The sequence below is a fragment of the Papio anubis genome, chromosome 17 (genome assembly GCF_008728515.1).
Source record: "Papio anubis isolate 15944 chromosome 17, Panubis1.0, whole genome shotgun sequence".
NCBI lineage: Eukaryota > Metazoa > Chordata > Mammalia > Primates > Cercopithecidae > Papio > Papio anubis.
Window position 1 is genome coordinate 31008208 of NC_044992.1, and position 22181 is coordinate 31030388.

Consider the following 22181-nt stretch of genomic DNA (forward strand, 5'->3'; position numbering starts at 1 on the left):
CAGTGTTGTGATGACCGTGGCGTAAATGTTATTCCTCAGGACTTTGCCCTCCTAAGAAGAATCAAGGTGAATTGTTAGTAGAGATTTGGGACTCTCGCAGGTTTATATTTTCTTGTCCTATTTAAGTGTTGCCTGTCAGAAGGGAGAAAAGCAATATACACTCTGCGCTCCTTAACTAGATAACAGCTAAATATTATACGTGAACACAAATCTACATCTCTTTTATCTTGAGCTGCACTTTTGTGCCAACTAGGGTATCCTGTTACTCTAACTGATAAGATAAGTCTTTTACTGTTCCTTTTATATAAATATGAGAATAAAGAATGAGAATTGCCTTACTGGGATTATCTAGTATGCTATTTATACTATTGCCAAACTTAGTTATCACTTGGCATACTTATTAAAAGTAATAATTTTCTCTCTCAGAGTCTTAACACAATTGATTTGGGATGGTAACTGGTAACTTGTAGGGATAGTGAGAATCTCAGGTGATTCTTGTGAAATGATACCTTTGGGAAGCACTGTTCTAGTGGGACAACTGAAGGGAGAGGTTTCCATACTTTCTCCTTATGGTTTTGTAGTCTTCCTTGACTACCATGGGTATCTGTAACTGGAGTGTTCAAAAAGGACATTCATAGATCCAGCGTCCCAGCTTTATGAGAGGATCCTAGGAAACAAAGTGCCTTCAACCTGAAAAGCTGAGTGGGAAAAAAAGGAGAAAATAAACAGAGTGTTATGGTAATATAGTAGAAGGACAATTAAATTCACTTGAATGACATCAAAGAAGGCTTAATGAATGCGATGCCATTTGAATTGAGGAATAGAGTGGAATAAAATCCAACAGTGATAAATGGAGTAAGAATGTAGTGGGGACAATAGGATCCTAGTAGCTGTTTACTTTATTTGGCAGAGAAGTTATAACTTAACATTTTGCACATTAGGCTTAGAGTAGCTTAGTGATTAAGAACATAGACTTTGGGCCGGGTATGGTGGCTCATACCTGTAATCCCAGCACTTTGGGAGGCTGAGGCGGGTGGATCACCTGAGGTCAGGAGTTCTAGACCAGCCTGACCAACATGGAGAAACCCCATCTGTACTAAAAATACAAAAATTTGCTGGGCGTGGTGGTGCACGCCTGTAATCCCAGCTACTCAGGAAGCCTGAGGCAGGAGAATTGCTTGAACCGAGGAGGCAGAGGTTGCGGTGAGCCGAGATCACACGATTGCACTCCAGCCTGGGCAACAGGAGTGAAACTCCGTCTCAAAAAAAAAAAAAAAAAAAAAACATAGACTTTGATATTAGATCTGACTTTATATTTCAGCTCTGTATCTTACTAGTTCTAGACAAGTTACTGAACCTTTCTAAACATCAGTATCCTTATGTGTAAACTCAGGTTAATCATCTTATTCATCGTAGGTTTGTTTTGAGGCTTAAAGGGTGTCATCTATATAAAGCATAAAATAAAGCAAAGCAAATAGTAAGTAGTCTTTCCTGGAGGGAGCTTGAGACTGGAGATCCAGGGTAGAGATGTAGATTTCTGGCATACAGTCAGTAGTCAAAATAATCAGATGAGCCAGAGACATTACAGTTTCTAATTGTAATGGTGAGACGTCATCATTTTAGCACCTACTGATGATAGTTTGCTTAGGAAAGCAATAATAGGAGTAACTTTTTGTTATATTAGACTTTTTTTTTTCTTTTTTTTTTTGTTTTGAGACAGAGTCTCATTCTGTCACCCAGGCTGGAGTGTAGTGGCGTGATCTTGGCTCACTGCAAGCTCTGCCTCCCGGGTTCACACCATTCTCCTACCTCAGCCTCCCGAGTAGCTGGGACTTACAGGCGCCTGCCGCCATGTCCAGCTAATTTTTGTATTTTTAGTAGAGACGGGGTTTCGCCGATGGTCTTGATCTCCTGACCTTGTGATCTGCCTGCCTTGGCCTCCCAAAGTGCTGGGATTACAGGCATGAGCCACCGTGCCCGTCCCGTATTAGACATTTTTTTCTACTGTTTGGTTGACATGAGAACAGTGCTTTCTAACATTTTTTTCCCCACATTTAATTCAGAGTCCTGTGTTGGTACTTTGTGGTCAGACATTAAAAAATAATGTCTTCTGCCAATATTGTGTTCTGCCTCCTGCTCTATTCTGGGTATCATCAAATTCATGGAGCCTAGGTATTCTCTGGGTCTGCAAATATCCTCCTAAAGAGAGAACATGTGTTGTTGGACTGGTAGCAGCTTCTTTAATTATCACCCATTGAATTCTAGTTATGATAGCATTGATGGCCGGAAGTTGCCCTTGGTTGTGTCTTGATCTAATAATTTCACTTAGGAAAATTGATTTTTTTTTTTTTTTGAGATGAAGTTTCACTCTTGTTGCTCAGGCTGGAGTGCAAAGGCGTGATCTGAGCTCACTGCAACCTCTGCCTACCAGGTTCAAGGGATTCTCCTGCCTCAGCCTCCTGAGTAGCTGGGATTACAGACATGTGCCACCATGCCTGGCTAATTTTTGTATTTTTAGTAGAAATGAGGTTTCACCATGTTAGCCAGGCTGGTCTCGAATTCCCGACCTCAGGTGATCCTCCAGCCTTGGCTTCCCAAAGTGCTAGGATTACAGGCGTAAGCCACTGCACCTGGCCAAAAATTTATTTTAAAAAAATAATTCAACAAAGAAAAAGTTAAAGCTTAGAACTTTTCAGTATATATGAAATTTTTACATTTTCAGTGTAAAAACTTGTAACCAGCTTAAATGTCAGTTAAGCAAATGACATATCATGGTCCCTATAGAATAATTTGCTGTAAATAAAAATTATACTTATGGCAATAGTACACTATGAAAATTATTTTTTCTACAGTGAACAAATAAGACAGCATACAGACTGACACAATGATTATAGCTATGTTATATAACATTCAAAAATAACTTTGTACTTATGAGTGTGTTTACGTGTGTTAGAAACCAGTGTTGAAGTATAAAAGAAGAAGTAAATAAATCTTTTCAGTAGTGAGGTGAAAGTTTTGACTCTAAATAAGAGGGCTAAATCAGTTGCTCTTGTTTGAAGAAGGGCTTTTAATCAGTGCTGGGGGAAAAGGAAAAAAATGTGTGGCAGTACATTGACCTCTATAAAGACATCAGGTGGTGCTGGGCGCGGTGGCTCACACCTGTAATCCCAGCACTTTGGGAGGCCTAGGCGGGCAGATGGCCTGTGCCCAGGAGTACCAGACCAGCCTGAGCAACATGGTAAAACCCCATCTCTACAAAAAATACAAAAATTAGTTAGGTGTAGTGGTACACACCTGTAGTCCCAGCTATTTGGGAAGCTGACATGGGAGGATTGCTTGAGCCCAGGAGGCGGAGGTTGCAGTGAGCTGAGATCATACCACTGCACTCCAGCCAGGGTGACAGGGTGTCTCAAAAAACAAACAAACAAACAAACTCCAAAACAAACTTTTTTTTTTTTTTTTTTATAAAGACATCAGGTGAAAGCTAGAAGGGCAATGGGTGAGTCTGTGTCTTACTGAGAATAAAATATCTAAGCATGGGAAAAGGAGATCATAAGAGGCAAAAAAGGACGGGATACACCTTTGTGCGAAGCTGTAGTAAGGAACACACAAAGCAGAGCTCAGGTGCTTCAGTTAGCTTCCCAGAATTTTTTCAAAAATGCTGAATAAAAAACACCATGTCTACTAAGGAGAGAGGAAAACTTGAAGACATAGTAAAAGCGTATAAGCCTCATTTTGCAAGACTTATTTGCCCCTCACAGGTAAAGCAAAAAGAGGTTCAAGAATCCCAATACACTGAAAGACCTTCTTCAGCCTTGTTTTTTTCTGCATATCACTCAAAAATCAAACGTTGCAAAGGAGTAAGTCTGCTAAGCTAAAGAAGAATTTGAAAGTGTTAGTGCTTACCATGTTAAAGGAAAGGAAAGCCTGATGCAGGGAAAAAAGGAAGTTGTGCTAAATGCAGTGTGGCATCCTGGATTGGATCCTGGAGCAGAGAAAGGGCATTAGTGGGAAAGCTTGTGAAATCCAAATAATGTCTGGGGTTTAATAGTAATGCACCAGTGTTAGTTTTGTAGTTTTGAGAAATGCAAATGTAAGATTTGATTAGATTAAATAATTAATATTAGGGAATAAATTTTTTTTTTTTTTTGAGACAGAGTCTTGCTCTCACCCAGGCTGGAGTGCGGTGGCACTATCATGGCTCACTGCAGCCTCAATTTCCTAGATTCAGGTGATCCTCTCATCTCAGCCTCCCGGGTAGCTGGGACTACAGGTGCATGCCACCATGCCCAGATTTTTTTTTTGTAGAGATGAGGTTTCTCCATGTTGCTCAAGCTGGTGTTTTTTAAAAAAGGTATGTTAGGCAGGACGTGGTGGCTCACCCATGCAATCCCAGCACTTTGGGAGGCCGAGGTGGGGCAGATCACCGGAGGTCAGGAGTTCAAGACCAGCCTGGCCAACATGGTGAAACCCCGTATCTACTAAAAATACAAAAAATTAGCTGGGCATGGTGGCACATGCCTGTAGTCCCAGCTACTTGGGACGCTGAGGCAGGAGAATCACTTGAACCCGGGAGGCAGAGGGTGCAGTGAGCTGAGATCATGCCACTGCACTCCAGCTTGGATGATAGAGTGAGACTCTGTCTCAAAAAAAAAAAAAAAAAAAAGTAAAAGAAAAAACATGCTTTATGGGAGATGCCTCCTTTTGAATACTGTTGAATACTGTTGATACATCATGCCATTAATGCTTATCTTTTGACCCTTGCAGGCTTCCAGGAAGCAGATGATAGGTTGGGTCTAGAAGCTTGATAAGAGACTAAAAAAGTACAGTAATACTCTTAAAAAAAAGTATAGGTACAGTATAATAGCCACAAACACCTAGCAACTTAATAGATAAAAGGTAGTAGTTTTGTTTGTTTTCTAAGCCTTATTTGTTGACCAGTATAGGGGATGGTTAGTTTTTCGTTTGCCTTTGAATTATAGTAATGCTTCATAATAGATTGTCATCATTGTATTTTAGGTTTCTGCAGTTCTTTTTTGTGTGGAGGGGACAGAGTCTTGCTCAGTCATCCAGGGTGGAGTGCAGTGGTGCGATCTCTGTTCACTGTAATCTCTGCCTTCCAGGTTTAAGTGATTCTCGTGTCTCAGCCTCCCCAGTAGCTGGAATTACAGGCGTGCACCACACCCTACCCAGCTTATTTTTGTGTTTTTAGTAGAGATAGAGTTTCGCCATGTTGGCCAGACTGGTCTTGAACTCCTGGCCTCAAGTGATCTGCCTGCCTTGGCCTCCCAAAGTGCTGAGATTACAGGTGCCTAGCCTGCAGTTCTTTTAATAAGTTAAAAACTCTTTTGACCAAGGTTATCAGACACATGGATAATATTCTCTGGGGGTAATAATGTTCTAAAATGTTCTAGTTACCAAGATGTAAGGTTGGTGAAGTTGGAGAGGTATAGTGTTGGCTTTAAGTCACTCTTTGTTTTGAACATCATTAATACGAAAGCTGTAAAATATGTTTATTCAAATGTTTCTGTTTACTATGCAGGCTTACAGTGGAACACCTCTAACAGAAGAAAAGGAGAAAATAGTCTGGGTCAGATTTGAAAATGCAGATTTAAATGGTATGGTTTTAACTTTTTTGGGACATATGAATTGTTTGTTTGGAGTACCTGATTCCAAAAAGAGAGCCTCTACTTTAGTCAGATTACTTTCTCTTACAGTAATTTTTCAGTTTTCAAAATAAAAGGTAGCATAACTACAGTACAGAAACTTTAGAACTAATATTGTGTAATAAGTCTTAAAGTAACTGTAACACAGTGTGTGTTAAACTTTGATGAAGTTAAAGTGAGTTAAAATTTTCTTAGGCAGAAAAATGGTTTTCTTAAAAAAGGAGTTTTTCATAGCTGCATAGTATTCCATGGTGTATATGTAGGGACATGGATGCAGCTGGAAACCATCATTCTCAGCAAACTATCGCAAGAACAGAAAACCAAACACCGCATGTTCTCACTCATAGGTGGGAACTGAACAATGAGATCACTTGGACTCGGGAAGGGGAACATCACACACCGGGGCCTATCATGAGGAGGGGGGAGAGGGGAGGGATTGCATTGGGAGTTATACCTGATGTAAATGACGAGTTGATGGGTGCTGACGAGTTGATGGATGCAGCACAGCAACATGGCACAAGTATACATATGTAACAAACCTGCACATTATGCACATGTACCCTAGAACTTAAAGTATAATAATAATAAAAAATAAATTTAAAAAAAAAAAAAGGAGTTTTTCAAGTTTGGTCAGTTGTATAGGATTTATAACTGCAAAATCATCATTAGTGTTGAACTTTCTAGGCTTGAAAATTGTTTTTCTCTGAACAGAATTTTATGCTAGTCCAAGTACTTCATATAAGTGGAATCATACAGTATTTGCCTTTTTGTAACTGGCATATTTCACTTAGCGTAATGTCCTCAACTTTCATCTATGTTGTAGCATGGGTCAGAATTTCCTTCCTTTTAAAGGCTGAATGAGGCAGGGCGCAGTGGCTCATACCAGTAATCCCAGCACTTTGGGAGGTTGAGGCAGGAGGGTCGCTTGATCTTAGGAGTTCAAGACCAGCCTGGGCAACATAGCCCAACCCTGTCTCTACAAAAAATTAAAAAATTAACTAGGCTTGGTTGTGTGTGCCTGTAGTTTCAGCTACTTAAGAGGCTGAGGTGGGAGGATTGCTTGAGCCTGGGAGGTCTAGGCTGCAGTGAGCCGAGATTGTGCCACTGCACTCTAGCCTGGGTGATGGAATGCAACCCTGTCTAAAAATAAATAAATAAATAAACTTAAATAAGTAAATAAAAACAATCATTTATAAAAGGCTGGATGGGCTGAGCACTGTGGCTCATGCTTGCCGTCCCAGCACTTTGGGAGGCTGAGGTGGGAGGATCACATGAGGTCAGGAGTTCAAGACCAGCCCGGCCAACATGGTGAAACCTCATCTCTACTAAAAATACAAAATTAGCCGGGCGTAGTGGCGCACTCCTACAGTCCCAGCTACTTGGGAAGCTGAGGCAGGAGAATCACTTGAACCCAGGAGGTGAAGGTTGCAGTGAGCCAAAATCATGCCACTGCACTCCAGCCTGTGCGACAGAGCGAGACTTCGTCTCAAAAAAACAAAAAACAAAACAAAAAAACAAACAAAAAAAAACCCGGAGTCTCACTCTGTCGCCCAGGCTGGAGTGCAGTGGCATGATCTTGGCTTACTGCAACCTGAGCCTCATGGGTTCAAGTGATTCTCCTGTCTCAGCCCCCTGAGTAGATGGGATTAAAGGCGCTCGCCATCACGCCCAGCTACTTTTTGTATTTTTAGTAGAGACGAGGTTTCACCATGTTGGCCAGGCTGGTCTCATACTCCTGACCTCAGATGATTCACCCGCCTCGGCCTCCCAAAGTGTTGGGATTACAGGTGTGAGCCACTGCGCCCAGCCTCCTATCTCTTTGAGACTGTACTTTTGAGAATTGCTGGCTTATATAGTAATTTTGTTTTTAATGTTTTGAGGAACCACCATGGTTTTCCTCAGTGAATGTACCATTTTTCATTCCCACCAACAATGTACAAGGGTCCTGAAGTTTCCTCTCTCTCTTTTTTTTTGATAGTAGCCATCCTACTGGGACTGGGTTGTGGTTTTGATTTGGATTTCCCTAATGATTAGTAATGTTGAGCATCTTTTTATGTGCTTATTGGAATTCATTTAGCTTCTTTGGAGAAATGCCTCTTCAAGTCCATTGCCCATTTTTGAATTGTGTGGTTTTGTTTGTTTATTTAGTTTTAGGAGTTTTCTAAATATTCTGGGTATTAATTCCTTATTAGATATAAGATTTGAAAACATTTTCTCCTATTCTGTAAGTTGCCTTTTCCTCAAAGACTTTTCAAATATGAAGCCTTTTTTTCTTTTTAGAGCCACCGTCCAGGATGAGAAAGTCTGAGTGTCACTTTTACAGATTGGTTTCATATGAATTTGGGACTCTCTGTTAGCTTATTCTTTCAAATAATAACAATTTGTTGGGCCCTCTTTATGGAGAGTAAAATATTAATTTCTTTTTTTTTTTTTGAGACGGAGTCTCGCTCTGTCGCCCAGGCTGGAGTGCAGTGGCCGGATCTCGGCTCACTGCAAGCTCCGCCTCCCGGGTTTACGCCATTCTCCTGCCTCAGCCTCCCTAGTAGCTGGGACTGCAGGCGCCCGCCACCACGCCTGGCTAATTTTTTTGTATTTTTAGTAGAGACGGGGTTTCACTGTGTTAACCAGGATGGTCTCGATCTCCTGACCTCGTGATCCGCCCGTCTCAGCCTCCCAAAGTGCTGGGATTACAGGCTTGAGCCACCGCGCCCGGCCTCTACTTTCCATTTCTATGATTTTTAACTACTTTAGGGACCTCACCTAGGTAGAATAATAGATTATTTGCCTTTTTGTGATTGCCTTATTTCACTTAACATAATTTTCCCAAGGTTCATTCATGTTGTAGCACGTGTCAGAGTTTTGTTCCTTTTTAAGGCTGAATCATGCTTCATTATATGTATATACGACTTTTTTTTTTTTGAGATGGAGTCTCGCTCTGCCACCCAGCCTGGAGTGCAGTGGCGCAATCTCAGCTCACTGCAGCCTCCACCTCCCGGGTTTAAGCGATTCTTCTGCCTTGTCCTCATTAGCATCTGGGACTATAGGGATTTGCCAGCACACCCAGCTGACTTTTGTATTTTTAGTAGAGACGGGGTTTCACTATGTTAGCCAGGATGGTCTCTTGACCTTGTGGTCTGCCCGCCTCGGCCTCCCAAAGTGTTGGGGTTACAGGTGTGAGCCACCATGCCCAGCCTATACTGCATTTTATTTTATTCATTCATTTATTGAAAGACATTTGCATTGCTTCTACGTTTTGGCTTTGTGAACAATGCTGTAATGAACATGGGTGTACAAATATCTCTTCTAGTGGAATTGTATCATATGGCAATTCTTTTTTAAATTTTTTGAGGAACCACTATACTGTGTTCCTTAGGGGATTTTAAATTTTATTTTTAGAGACAGGGTCTCCCTGTGTCATTCAGGCTAGAATGCAGTGAAATGATCATAGCTCACTGCAACTTTGAACTGCTGGGCTCATGTGATCCTCCTGCCACAGCCTCCCAAGTAGCTAGCACTATAGGCACATGCCTCCATGCCCAGCTTATTTTTAAATTTTTTTGTAAAGATGAGGTCTTGCTATGCTGCCCAGGCTGATCTTGAACTACTGGCCTCAAGGAATCCTCCTGCCTCAGTCTCCTAAAGTGCTGGGATACAGGCATGAGCCACTATACTTGGGCTCATAGGGGATTTAAAAATAATCTACTCATGGATCTGGGAAGGATAGGGGCTTCACACTTTTAATCTTTGTCCACTTCTTGTCACTACTTCTTTCTGAATGTTTGCATCTCTTCTTTGACTTCTTTAACAAAGAGAGAGTTGGTGCAGTGGTTACTCAAAGCTCTTTATTCATACCTTTATGATTATATGATACAATCAAAGAGGAAAAAGTATTCATTAGGAGATCCGGATGGCTCAGTCTGAGTCACTCTCCCATTATTGGAATAGTTGCTGGGGCCAAGGATGTAGCACTAGAATTGCTCAGCTGGTCATGTGCCTATCCCTGTGCTTGATGGAGGATAAAATTAGTTACCAGAAAAGAGGGAGTTACAGAGTAGGAAGTGTGTGAGGTACGCAAAGGTAATAGCTGCTACAGCTTGCCCACATTAACATTCTGACATTTTTCTGTCAAATTCTCTAAACGTGAGAATATAGTTTGAATCCCAGACTACATCAAATCAAATTGATGCTGGTTTACTCTAGTATAATGGGAATCGCTTTCTAACCTGTGCAGTGAAATTCTTACCATCTCCTAATCCCATACTTCATACTTGGCCATTTTTTTTTTTTTTTTTTGACAAGAGTCTCACTTTTTCACCTAGGCTGGAGTGCAGTGGCACACACCTGTAGTCCCAGCAGCTCAGGAGATTGAGGTAGGAGAATCGCTTGAGTCCAGGAGTTCTGGGCTATAATGTGCTATGCCAATTGGGTGTCTGCACAAAATTCCGCATCAGTATGGTGACTTCCCAGGAGTGGGGAACCACCAGGTTGCCTAAGGAGGGGTGAACCAGCCCAGTTCAGAAATAGTTAAAACTCCCATGCTGATCAGTAGTGAGATTGCATCTGTGAATAGCCACTGCAGTCCAACCTGGGCAACATAGTGAGACCCCATCTCTAAAAGAAAATGCTTATAAGCTTCTATTGCTCTAGAGGCTTGGGTCCCTTCGATCTGTGGGACAGCTACATGAAGATGCCTTCTAGACATCCTCAAGTAGGTATCCCATAGATGCCTCAAACTCTGATTTCTTTTCCCATCTAATTGTCTCTCCTTAGCAGCTGTCCACTGACCCTACTTACCTTTCAGGTCATTAAAGCCACAGAACTTTTCATGCCTCAGGATCTTTGCATAGGGGATCCTCTAGGTGAAGTGTTGTTTTCTGCTTCTATCATCATTTACCTTTTAGAGTGTACAAAAATGACTGGACAGGCTGGGCGCAGTGGCTCATGCTTATAATCCCAGAACTTTGGGAGGCCAAGATGGGTAGATCACTTGAACCCAGGAGTTCAAGACCAGCCTGGGCAACATGGCAAAACCCCATCTCTACCAAAAAAAATACAAAACAAATTAGCTGGGTGTGGTGGTATGTCTCTGTAGTCCTAGCTACTCGAGAGGCTGAGGTGGGAGGATTGCTTCAGTCCAGGAGGTCGAGGCTTCAGTGAGCTGTGTTTGTGCCAGTGCACTTCAGACTGGGTGACAGGGCAAGACCCTATCTCTGAATGAATGAATGAATAAATGAGGGAGGGAAAGAGGGAAGGGAAGAAGGAAAAGAAAGAAGCAGGTTTGAGAAGAAAGATTCAGTTTTGGCCGGGCTTGGTGGCTCATGCCTGTAATCCCAGCAGTTTGGCAGGTGGATCTCCTGAGGTCAAGAGTTTGAGACCAGCCTGGCCAACATGGTAAAACCCCGTCTCCACTAAAAATACAAAAAAAAAAAAAAAAAAGCTGGGCATGGTGGCGGGTGCCCGTAATCCCAGCTACTTGGGAGGCTGAGGCAGGAGAATTGCTTGAACCCAGGAGGTGGAGGTTGCAGTGAGCTGAGGTCCTTCCTGCCTCCAGCCTGGGTGACAGAGTGAGACTCTGTCTCAAAAAAAAAAAAAAAGGTGGTTTCACACTTCACCTTGACTTTGGTGTGAGTAGAAATCAGCCAACCCTATCCTCCCTGGTGCAAACAGTTTTCTAAGGGAAGTATAAGTGCAGTCATGGAAGATTCACAGGTAAGTTAAGACTGGACAAGTTTTTGAAGGATGGGTGAATCAAAGGAAGGGAGGACATTGTAGTTGGCTGAAACCATGCAAAAATGCTAGATGTCTCTATAGGAAAGACCGTAAAGTTCAGATTTAGAGGTAGAATAGGAAAAACCAATAAGAAATAAGTAGTCACGGTGGCTCCCTGTAATCCTAGCACTTTGGAAGGCTGAGGCGAGTGGATCACCTGAGGTCAGGAGTTCAAGACCAGCCTGGCCAACATGGTGAAACCCCATCTCTACTAAATAATACAAAAATTAGCTGGGTGTGGTGGTGGGCACCTGTAATCCCAGTTGCTTGGGAGGCTGAGGCAGAGAGAATTGCTTGAACCTGGGAGGCAGAGGTTGCAGTGAGCCGAGATTGCATAACTGCACTCCAGCCTTGGGGACAGAGCAAGACTCCGTCTCAAAAAAAAACAAAAAACAAACAACAACAACAACAAAACAGGATTCCGTCTCAAAAATAAATAAATAAAACACAATTGATATGTCAGATTTGATGATGTACACAAAAGCACATAGAAACTTATAAACAACATTTATTTATTTGTTTATGAGATGGAGTCTCATTCTGTCTCTTAGGCTGGGGTATAGTGGCACAAACTTGACTCACTGCAACCTCTGTCTCCTGGGTTCAAGCAGTCCTCCTGCCTCAGCTTCCCAAGTAGCTAGGATTACAAGCATGCACCATCATGCCCAGCTAATTTTTGTATTTTTAGTAATTTTTGTATTTTAGTTTGAGCATGTCGGCCTGGCTGGTCTTGAACTCTTGACCTCAAGTGATCTGCCCGCCTCGGCCTCCCAAGGTGTTGGGATTACAGGCGTGAACCACCACGCCTGGCCAAAAACACCATTTAAATGTCAGGTATAAAAATAATTATGCCCTAGGTACATAATTTTATAATGCTGAATTTTGCTGGGTGTGGAATCATGTGCTATTAACATTGCAACAGTGAATTCCTGTTGAAAGAAAATGGGCATTAAAGAATTACTGATGTATTAGCCATTTAATGGTTTTGATTTTTGTTTTTTGAAACCGAGTCTCGCTCTGTCGCCTAGGCTGGAGTGCAGTGGCGTGATCTCCACTCACTGCAAGCTCTGCCGCCTCCCGGGTTCACGGCATTCTCCTGCCTCAGCCTCCCTAGAAGCTGGGACTACAGGCGCCTGCCACCACGCCCAGCTAATTTTTTTGTATTTTTAATAGAGATGGGGTTTCACCATGTTCGCCAGGATGGTCTCGATCTCCTGACCTCGTGATCCACCCGCCTCGGCCTCCCAAAGTGTTAGGATTACAGGCGTGAGCCACCGCGCCCGGCCGGTTTTGATTTTTATGTTTAAGAGTAGGAAGTCACTAATGCGGGAGATGGAGGTAAAGAGGTATGCCATTATTTGTGTTTTTAAAAGAGCAGTTTGCTGCTGGGAGGTGGGGGTTGCAGTGAGCCAAGATCGAGCCACTGCACTCCAGCCTGGGTGACAGAGAAAGACTTCATCTCAAAAAAAAAAGAGCAGTTTTGGCTGGGCATGGTGGTTCACACCAGTAATCTCAGCACTTTGGGAGGCCAAGGTGGAGGACTGCTTGAGGTCAGAAGTTTGAGACCAGCTTGGGCAACAGAGTGAAATCCCATCTCTACAAAAAAATAAAAAAATTAGCCAGGCATGGTGGCGCATACCTGTGGTCCCAGCTACATGGGAGGCTGAGGCAAGAGGATTGCTTGAGCTGAGGAGGTTAAGGCTGTAATGGGTCTTGTTTGTATCATTGTACTCCAGTTTGCACAACAGAGTGAGACACTGTCTCAAAAACAAAAACAAAAAACAGCAGTTCAACTCTAATGTGAAGTTTGGTGAGCAGTGGTGGATGTGGGAAGCCATGTATGCTTTTGGAGTAGCTGTTGTAGCTGGGACAGGGTGGTGGTGGTGTAAGAGGAATGAAGAGAACAGTTTAGGAAGACACAGGGACTTGGGATAGATTTACTGTTATAGGTGAGGGAGAAAGTGGTTCCTGGCTTTGCCAATGGGATAGTGATGCTTTTCACCAAAATAAGGAACCCTGGAGGAAAATCAGGCTTGGTGAGGAAATCATGATCTTTGAGTGGAATTCGCACTTCTATTGAGACATCCAAACTCCATATTGAGGAAGTCACTAGCAGATACTAATTGAAGCAATGGGTGGAATGAGTTAACCTAGGAGAGGATATATGGTAAGAAATGGAAATTTAGAAATTGGTTTTGAGTAACTCCAGTATTTAGAGACTAGGTAGAAAAGAATGCCACAGTAGAGAGAATGGTGAAGGAGTGACTAGAGAAAGTGGAGAAAAGTTAGGGGATTATCCCTGAAAGACCAAGGGAGAGTATTTTAAGGAATAGATGGTGACCATTGGTTATAGTTGCTGAGTAGTCTAAAAAGATGTGCTTGGGCCAGGCATGGTGGCTCATGCCTGTAATCCCAGCACTTTTGGAGGCCAAGGCGGGTGGATCACGAGGTCAGGAGATCGAGACCATCCTGGCTAACACGGTGAAACCCCGTCTCTACTAAAAAATACAAAAAATTCCGGGCGTGGTGGTGGGCGCCTGTAATCCCAGCTACTCGGGAGGCTGAGGCAGGAGAATGGCATGAACCTGGCGGGGCGGAGCTTGCAGTGAGCCGAGATCTCGCCACTGCACTACAGCCTGGGAGACAGAGCAAGACTCCGTCTCAAAAAAAAAAAAAAAAAAAAAAAAAAAGATGTGCTTGAAAATTATCTATTGGATTGAACAACTTAGAGATTATTGGTCACCATTAGTGGTGACCAAAAATCACTTGGGAGGAGTGTTAGGGACATTCTGAAGTGGGTTTGGGGTAAATGTTAGATGAAAAATGATGACAGTTGTGAATAACCCAGTTAAGGAATTTAGCTTCTAGGAGAGGGGAGGCCGGGTGCAGTGGCTCACGCCTGTAATCCCAGCACTTTGGGAGGCCTAGGTGGGCAGATCACTTGACGTCAGGAGTTTGAGACCAGCCTGGCTAACATGGCAAGACCCTGCCTCTACTAAAAATACAAAAATTAGCTAGGCGTGGTGACGCACATCTGTAATTCCAGCTACTCAGGAGGCTGAGGCACTAGAGATGGAGGTTGCAGTGAGCTGAGATCATACAACTGCACTCCAGCCTGGGTGATGGAGTCAGAGTCTGTCTCCAAAAAAAAAAAAAAGTCAGAGAGAAGATTGATGAAATCAAGTCAAGGAAGAGGAATGTTTATTGCTTTATGATTTTAAAAAACATTTATTGTACAAAATATGGCAAATAACGCAAAAGTATAGATTAGTGAATGAGTTTTTACAAATCCATTGCTTATGTAAACAACACCTAAAAAATAGAACACAGTTGACCCTTTAATAACATAGATTTGAACCATGCAGGTCCACTTTAGTTATACCCAGACTTTTTGGAATAAATATGTTGAAAAATTTTTTGGAGATTTGTGTGACACTTTGAAAAAACTTGCAGATGAACCACGTAGCCTAGAAACATCAAAAAAATTAAGAAAAAGATATGAATGCATAAGATGTATAGATACTAACCTATTTTATCATTTACTATAAAATACACACAAATCTAGGCCGGGCACGGTGGCTCACGTCTGTAATCCCAGCACTTTGGGAGGCCAAGGCGGGTGGATTATTTGAGGTCAGGAGTTCAGCCTGGCCAACATAGTGACACTCCATCTCTACTAAAAATACAAAAAAAACGCCCAAAAAACAAAAAAACCCATAAAAAACCATTAGCTGGGCGTGGTGGCACATGCCTGTAATCCCAGCTTCTTAGGAGGCTGAGGCAGGAGATGTGCTAGAGCCCAGGAGGTGGAGATTGCAGTGTGCCAAGATTGCGCCAGTGCACTCCAGCCTGGGTGACAGAGCGAGACTCTGTCCCAAAAAAAAAAAAAAAAAAAAAAAAAAAGGATGTATCTCTGTCTGTCTCTCTTTCTATGTATATATGTATGTATAGATATACACACACAAATCTATTATAAAAAGTTAAGATGTATCGAAATGTGCACACACACTTAACAGACAGTACGTGGTGCCATATATAATCATGTAAACAAATGTATAGATGCAGTATTGAATTTTAACTGCATAAAATTAACTGTACTACATACAGTACTACTGTAATAATTTTGTAGGGACCTCCTGCTGCTGTCACAGGGAGCTCAAGAATTACAAGTATTCACTTAAAATCATCTCTGGTGAGCAGTTGATGTTTCCAGTAAATTGCTGTGTCACAGTAGAAAGTGATATCTTTGGATTCTCACCTATTTTGCATCATGTTAATTGTAACACTATAAACCTTGAATAGCACAATGGGTCCCATATGAAGTGCCCACTAGTGATGCTGGAGATTGAAACAGAGAGAAGTCATGACATCATGATAAAAAGTTGAATTGATTGATATGTACTGTAGATTGAAGTCTGCAGCTGTGATTGCCCACCATTTCAAGATAAAGAAATCTGGCCTAAGGACTATTGTAAAAAAAGAAAAGGAATTTTTTTTTTTTTTTCTTCGAGACAGCGTCTTCCTCTGTCACCCAAGCTGGAGTGCAGTGGTATAGTCTCAGCTCACTGCAGCCTCCACCTCTGGGGCTCAAGCAGTCCTCCCAACTCAGCCTCCCAGGTAACTGGGACTCTAGGTGTGCACCACAGCGCCTGGCTAACTTTTGTATTTTTTTGTAGAGACCAGCCTGGGCAACATGGCAAAACCCTGTCTCTATAAAAATTAGCTGAATGTGGTGGCGTGTGCTTATAGTCCCAGGTAGGAGACTGCTTGAGCTTGGGAGGCAGAGGTTGCAGTGAGCTGAGATAGCACATTACACTTCAGCCTAGGCAATGGGAGTGAAACCTTGTCTCAAAAAAAAAAAAAAAAAAAAAAAAAAATTAAGATAAATGCAGCTTTTACAGGGGTGCAGGATGCTGTAAGAAAGAGTTACCTATAGACTCTAATATGATTTGATAAAAAGTGAAGTCATTATATGACAACTTAAAGCAAAAGGAAGGTGGTGAAAAATCTAAAACTGGAGAATTTAATGCCAGAAAAGGGTGGTTTGATAATTGTGGAAAGAAGTTTGGTTTAAAAAATGTCAAGATAAAAAGAAGCAGCTTCTGCCAACCAAGAGGCAGCAGGGGAGTTCCCAGATGCCATTAAGAAAATCATTGAGGAGAAAGGTTATCTGCCTGAACGAGTTTTTAATGCTGACAGAAGTGCCCTATTCTGGGAAAAAAAAGCCACAGAAGACATTTATTAGTAAGGAAGAGAAGTGTGCACCCGGAATTAAGGCTAGGAAGGGATAGACTACCTCTATTGTTTTGTGCAAATGCAGTCAAGTTTATAATCAGGACTGTCCTTATCTATAATGCTGCTCATCCCCCAGCCTTGGAGGGAAAAGATAAACAGCAACTGCTAGTCTTTTCCTTGTATAACAAGAAGACTAGATAGTGGGAACCCTTTTTCTGGATTGGCTCCATTGATGCTTGTTCCCAAAGTCAGGAAGTACCTGACCAGTAAGAGACTGCCTTTTAAAGTTTTTTTTGAAGCTGGGTGCAGTGCTTCACGCCTGTAATCCCAGCACTTTGGGGGGCCGAGACGGGTGGATCACTTGAGGTTTCCAAGACCAGCCTGGCTGACATGGTGATGCCCCGTTTCTACTAGTACAAAAATTAGCCAGGCATGGTGGTGCATGCCTGTAATCCTGGCTACTCAGGAGGCTGAGGCAGGAGAATCGCTTGAACCCGGGAGGCAGAGGTTACAGTTAGCTGAGATTGAGCCAAAAAAAAAAAAAAAAAAAAAAAAACCACAGTGCCCGTGGCCACGTGAAATCTCATGAATTCAACACCAAAGGTATGGAAGTGGCCTACTTGCCTCCAGAGACACAGTGTCTCTATCTTGACACAGGCCTCTAGATCAAAGGGTCACACAGACCTTTTAAGGCTCACCACACATGGTACTCTATGGAAAGGATTGTCAACTCTGTGAAAGAGAACGCTGATAGAAATCAGGAAAGTCTGGAAGGATCACACCCTTGAAGGTGCCGTCAGTGTTACAGAAATAACCATGAAAGTCAGCAAGCTTGAAACGATAAATTCCTGCTGGGGAAAACTGTCCAGATGTTTTGCATGACTTACAGGATTTATGATAGGTACCATCAAGAAAGTCATGAAAGAGGGCTGGGCATGGTGGCTCATCCCTGTAATCCCAGCACTTTGGGAGACCCAGGCTGGCAGATCACCTTAGGTCAGGAGTTCGAGAGCAGCCTGGCCAACATGGCAAAACCCTGTCTCTACTAAAAATACAAAAATTATCCAGAAGTGGTGATGCCTGTAATCCCAGCTACTTGGGAGGCTGAGGCATGAGAATCGCTTGAGCCTGGGAGGCAGAGTTTCAGTGAGCCGAGATCATGCCACTGCATTCCAGCTTGGGCAACAGAGTGAGACTTGTCTCAAAAAAAAAAAAAAAAGAAAAAAAAATAAATAAATTGTAGATATGGCAAAAAAGATGAGAAGTGAAGCATTTCAAGATACTGATTTTGGAGAAATTCAAGAATTAATAGATACCACAGCAGAGAAGTTAAGAGAAGACAGATTGATGGAGCTCAGTGCTTCCAAACCAGTGCCAGATGATGAGGAAGAAGATATAGAAGAAACAGTGCCAGAAGATTGATGTTAGACAGTCTGCCAGAAAGCTTCCAATTGTTTAAGACTGCTTTTGACTTCTTTTAAACATAGATCTTTCTATAATACTGGCACTGAAATGAAAGCAAATGGTGGAAGAAGGATTGGTACTGTATAGAAACATTTTTAGAGAAATTTGCAAAAATGTCAGAGAGAAAGTACAGTATATTTCCATAAAGTTATACTGAGCATGCCTGCCTCTATTGCCTTCCCTTCTACTCTCCTCCACTTCCTCTGTCTCTGTTAACCCTGAGGGAGATGACCAACCCCTCCTATTCTTCCTCTTCCTTAGCCTACTCACTGTGAAGACAAGGATGAAAACTTTTTTTGTTTTGGAGACAGAATTTCACTGTTGTTGCCCAGGCTGGAGTGCGGTGGTGTGATCTTGGCTCACTGCAACCTCCACCTCCCGGGTTTAAGCAATTCTTCTGCCTCAGCCTCCCCAGTAGCTGGGATTACAGGTGCCCACCACCACTCCCGGCTAATTTTTTGTATTTTTAGTAGAGATAGGGTTTCACCATGTTGGCCAGGCTGGTCTAGAACTCCTGACCTCAGGTGATCCACCCGCCTCAGCCTCCCGAAGTGCTGGGATTACAGGCCTGAGCTACCGCGCCCAGCAGGATGAAGACTTTTTTGATGATCCACTTCCATTAATGGATAGTAAATATATTTTCTCTTCTGTGTATTCTAAGAATATAGTATATAAAACATATAACATACAAAATATGTGTTAACTGACTGTTTATTTTAACAGTAAGCCTTCTGGCCAGCAGTAAGCTATTAGCAGTTAAGTTTTTGGGTGAGTCAAAAGTTGTAAATGGTGGCTCATGCCTGTATTCCCTCCCAGCAGTTTGGGAGGCCGAGGCAGATGGCTCTCTTGAGGGCAGGCACGCAAGACCAGCCTGGGCAACATGGCAAAACCCCATCTCTACTAAATATGCAAAAATTAACCAGGTGTGGTAGAGACTGCAGTGAGCTGAGATTGTGCCACTGTACTCCAGCCTGGACAACAGAGCGAGACTCTGTCAAAAACAAAACAAAACAACCCCCAAAACTCATACTATACATTTTTTTGTTTTTTGTTTTTGTTTTGGTGGAGATAGGGTCTCACTTTGTCACCCAGGCTGGAGTGGAGTGCAGTGGTGTGATCACAACTGACAGCATCCTTGACCTCCTGGGCTCAAGCTATCTTCCCATTTCAGTCTCCCCAGCAACTGGGACTACAGGTGCTTTTCACCAAGCCCAGTTAATTTTTGTATTATTATTATTATTATTATTTTTTGAGACAGAATTTTGCTCTTGTTGCTTGAGTGCAATGGCTTGATCTCGGCTCACTGCAACCTCTGCCTCCCAGGTTCAAGCAATTCTGCTGCAGCCTCCCAAGTAGCTGGGATTACAGGCATGCACCACCACACCCAGCTAATTTTGTATTTTCAGTAGAGACAGGATTTCTCCGTGTTGGTTAGGCTGGTCTCGAATGCCCGACCTCAGGTGATCCGCCTGCCTTGGCCTCCCAAAGTACTGAGATTACAGGCGTGAGCCACTGCGCCTGACCAGTTTTGGTATTTTTTGTAGAGACAGGGTTTTGCCATGTTGCCCAGGCTGGTCTCAAACTCCTGGGCTCAAGTGGTATGCCCACCTTGACCTCCCAAAGTGCTGGGATTACTCAGTCTATATGTGGATTTTGACTTCATTGGGGGACAGGGGACTCAGCACCCCTACCCTCCACATTGTTCAAGGGTCAACTGTACTTTTCTCCTTTCAATTTTTATGTCGTTTATTTTTCTTTCCTAATTGCAGTGTCTAGGGCCTCTAGTACAGTGTCGAATATAAGTTTTAAGTTTGGGCATTTTTGCCTTGTTCTGCTTCATAGGGAGGAAGCATTCAGTCTTTTACCATAATTAGCTGCAGTATTTTCATAGACATCCTTTATTCTTGATTTGCTGAGTTTTAAAAATAAAATAGCTATTGCATTTTAGCAAATGCTTTTTTAACATATGTTGAAATGATCATATGATTTTTCGCCTTTATTCTGTTAATGTTGGCAAGTTATAATTGATTTTTCCAATGTTAAACCATCTTACATTTGTGGGATAAACCCTGTATTTTAGTGGTGGATTATCCTTTCTATATTGTGGACTCCAATTTGCTAGTCTTTGTATTTTTTTTCTTTGTAAAGTATTTTTATATGTACATTCCTGAGGAGGATTAATTTATAGTTTTCTTGTAATTTCTTAGTCTAGTTTTGATTGCCTCAGAATGAGTTGGTACTTATTGCTTTCTCTTTTGTTTTTTAGAAAAGCGTATAAGGCCGGATGTGATAGCTCATACCTGTAATCCTAGCACTTCGGGAAGCTGAGGCAGGTGGACTGCTTGAACTCAGGAGTTTGAGACCAGCCTGGGCAACATGACGAAACCCTGTCTCCACAAAAAATACAAAAAATTAGCTGGGCATTATGGCATATGCCTGTAGTCCCAGCTGCTTGGGAGGCTGAGGTGGGAGGATCACCTCAGCATAGAAGGTCAAGGCTGCAGTGAGCTATGATGGCTCCACTCTACTCCAGCTTGCATGAAAGAGTGAGATTCTGTCTCAAAAGAAAAAAGTTTGTGTAGAATTGATGTTATTATTATTTTTAGAGCCAGGGCCTCGCTCTGTCACCCAAGCTAGAATGCAGTGGTGCCATCATAGCTCACTGCAGTCTTGAATTATTTTGTTTAAAGGCTCCTTCCACGTCAGTCTCCAGAGTATCTAGGACTATAAGTGTGTGCCACCAAGCCCAGCTAATAATAATAATAATGTCATTATTTTTGAGATGGAGTCTTGCTCTGTTGCCCAGGCTGGAGTGCTGTGGCGTGATCTCGGCTCACTGCAACCGCCGCCTTCTGGGTTCAAGTGATTCTTGTGCCTCAGCCTCCCCAGTAGCTGGGATTACAGGCGCGGCACCACACCCGGCTAATTTTTGTATTTTTTAGTGGAGACGAGGTTTCACCATGTTGGCCAGGCTGGTCTCGAACTCCTGATCTCATGATCTGCCCGCCTCAGACTCCCAAAGTGTTGGGATTACAGGTGTGAGCCACCAGGCCTGGACTATTTTTTTTTTTTTTTTAAATAGAGACAGGATCTTGCTGTGTTGCCTAGGCTAATCTTGAACTCCTGGTCTCAGGTTATCCTTCTACTTTGGCCTCTCAAAATACTGGGATTATAGGTGTAAGCTACCATACCCAGCCCTGTCTTGTTTTTTTTTTTTTCCCTTAAATGTTTGATATTATTTAAATGGTGTGGCTAGAAGCTATGTTGAAATGGGCCAATGAATGACAGATATATAAGGAAATAGCCAGGATGGACAACTTTGAGAATTCTGTCTATTAAGAGAAGAGAGGATAGTTACTGGAGAGGTATAAAGATTGAATCAGGCATTAAAGAAATACCGTTGTTTTCTTGACTGACATTATGTCTTTTAAGTTAGCTTCTTTGTTACTTAATTGTATTGCAGATACATCAAGAAATCTGGAATTTCATGAAATACATAGCACTGGGAATGAACCGCCTTTGCTGATTATGATTGGCTACAGTGATGGAATGCAGGTCTGGAGTGTCCCTGTAAGTACACATGTGGTTGAATACCTAAAACATTATACTTCCCAGCATGTTAGCTTATGTGAAATCTGTAGATACTTTTTTTTTGGGAGACAGAGTCTCATTCTGTTGCCCAGGCTGGAGTGCCGTGGCGCGATCTCGGCTCACTGCAAGCTCTGCCTCCCGGGTTCGCACCATTCTCCTGCCTCAGCCTCCCATGTAGCTGGGATTACAGGCACCCACCACCATGCCTGGCTAATTTTTTGTATTTTTAGTACAGATGGGGTTTCACCTTGTTAGCCAGGATGGTCTCGATCTCCTGACCTTGTCATCCGCTCACCCCTGCCTCCCAAAGTGCTGGGATTACAGGCATGAGCCACTGTGCCTGGCCAACATTTTTTAAGTTAAAAAAATGTTTATTTTTTGATAAGTCACTTCTGATGAAGTTTGGTCTTCCATTCTGTTCTTTTTTTTTTTTTTGAGACAGGGTCTCTGTCACTC

The 22181-nt window shown here is 42.5% G+C and overlaps 1 protein-coding gene across 13 annotated transcripts in view; it reads left to right on the plus strand.

Annotated features, from left to right (window-relative positions):
- The window catches only part of BCAS3 (BCAS3 microtubule associated cell migration factor), a 704563-nt gene that overhangs the window by 6414 nt on the left and 675968 nt on the right, over window positions 1-22181 (plus strand). For all 13 annotated transcript variants that reach the window (XM_017950665.3, XM_017950664.3, XM_017950669.3 and 10 more), the window contains exons 4-5: window positions 5543-5618; window positions 21598-21704. In XM_017950665.3, coding sequence (XP_017806154.1) covers window positions 5543-5618; window positions 21598-21704 — 183 coding nt within the window. The remainder of the gene's footprint in view (window positions 1-5542; window positions 5619-21597; window positions 21705-22181) is intronic.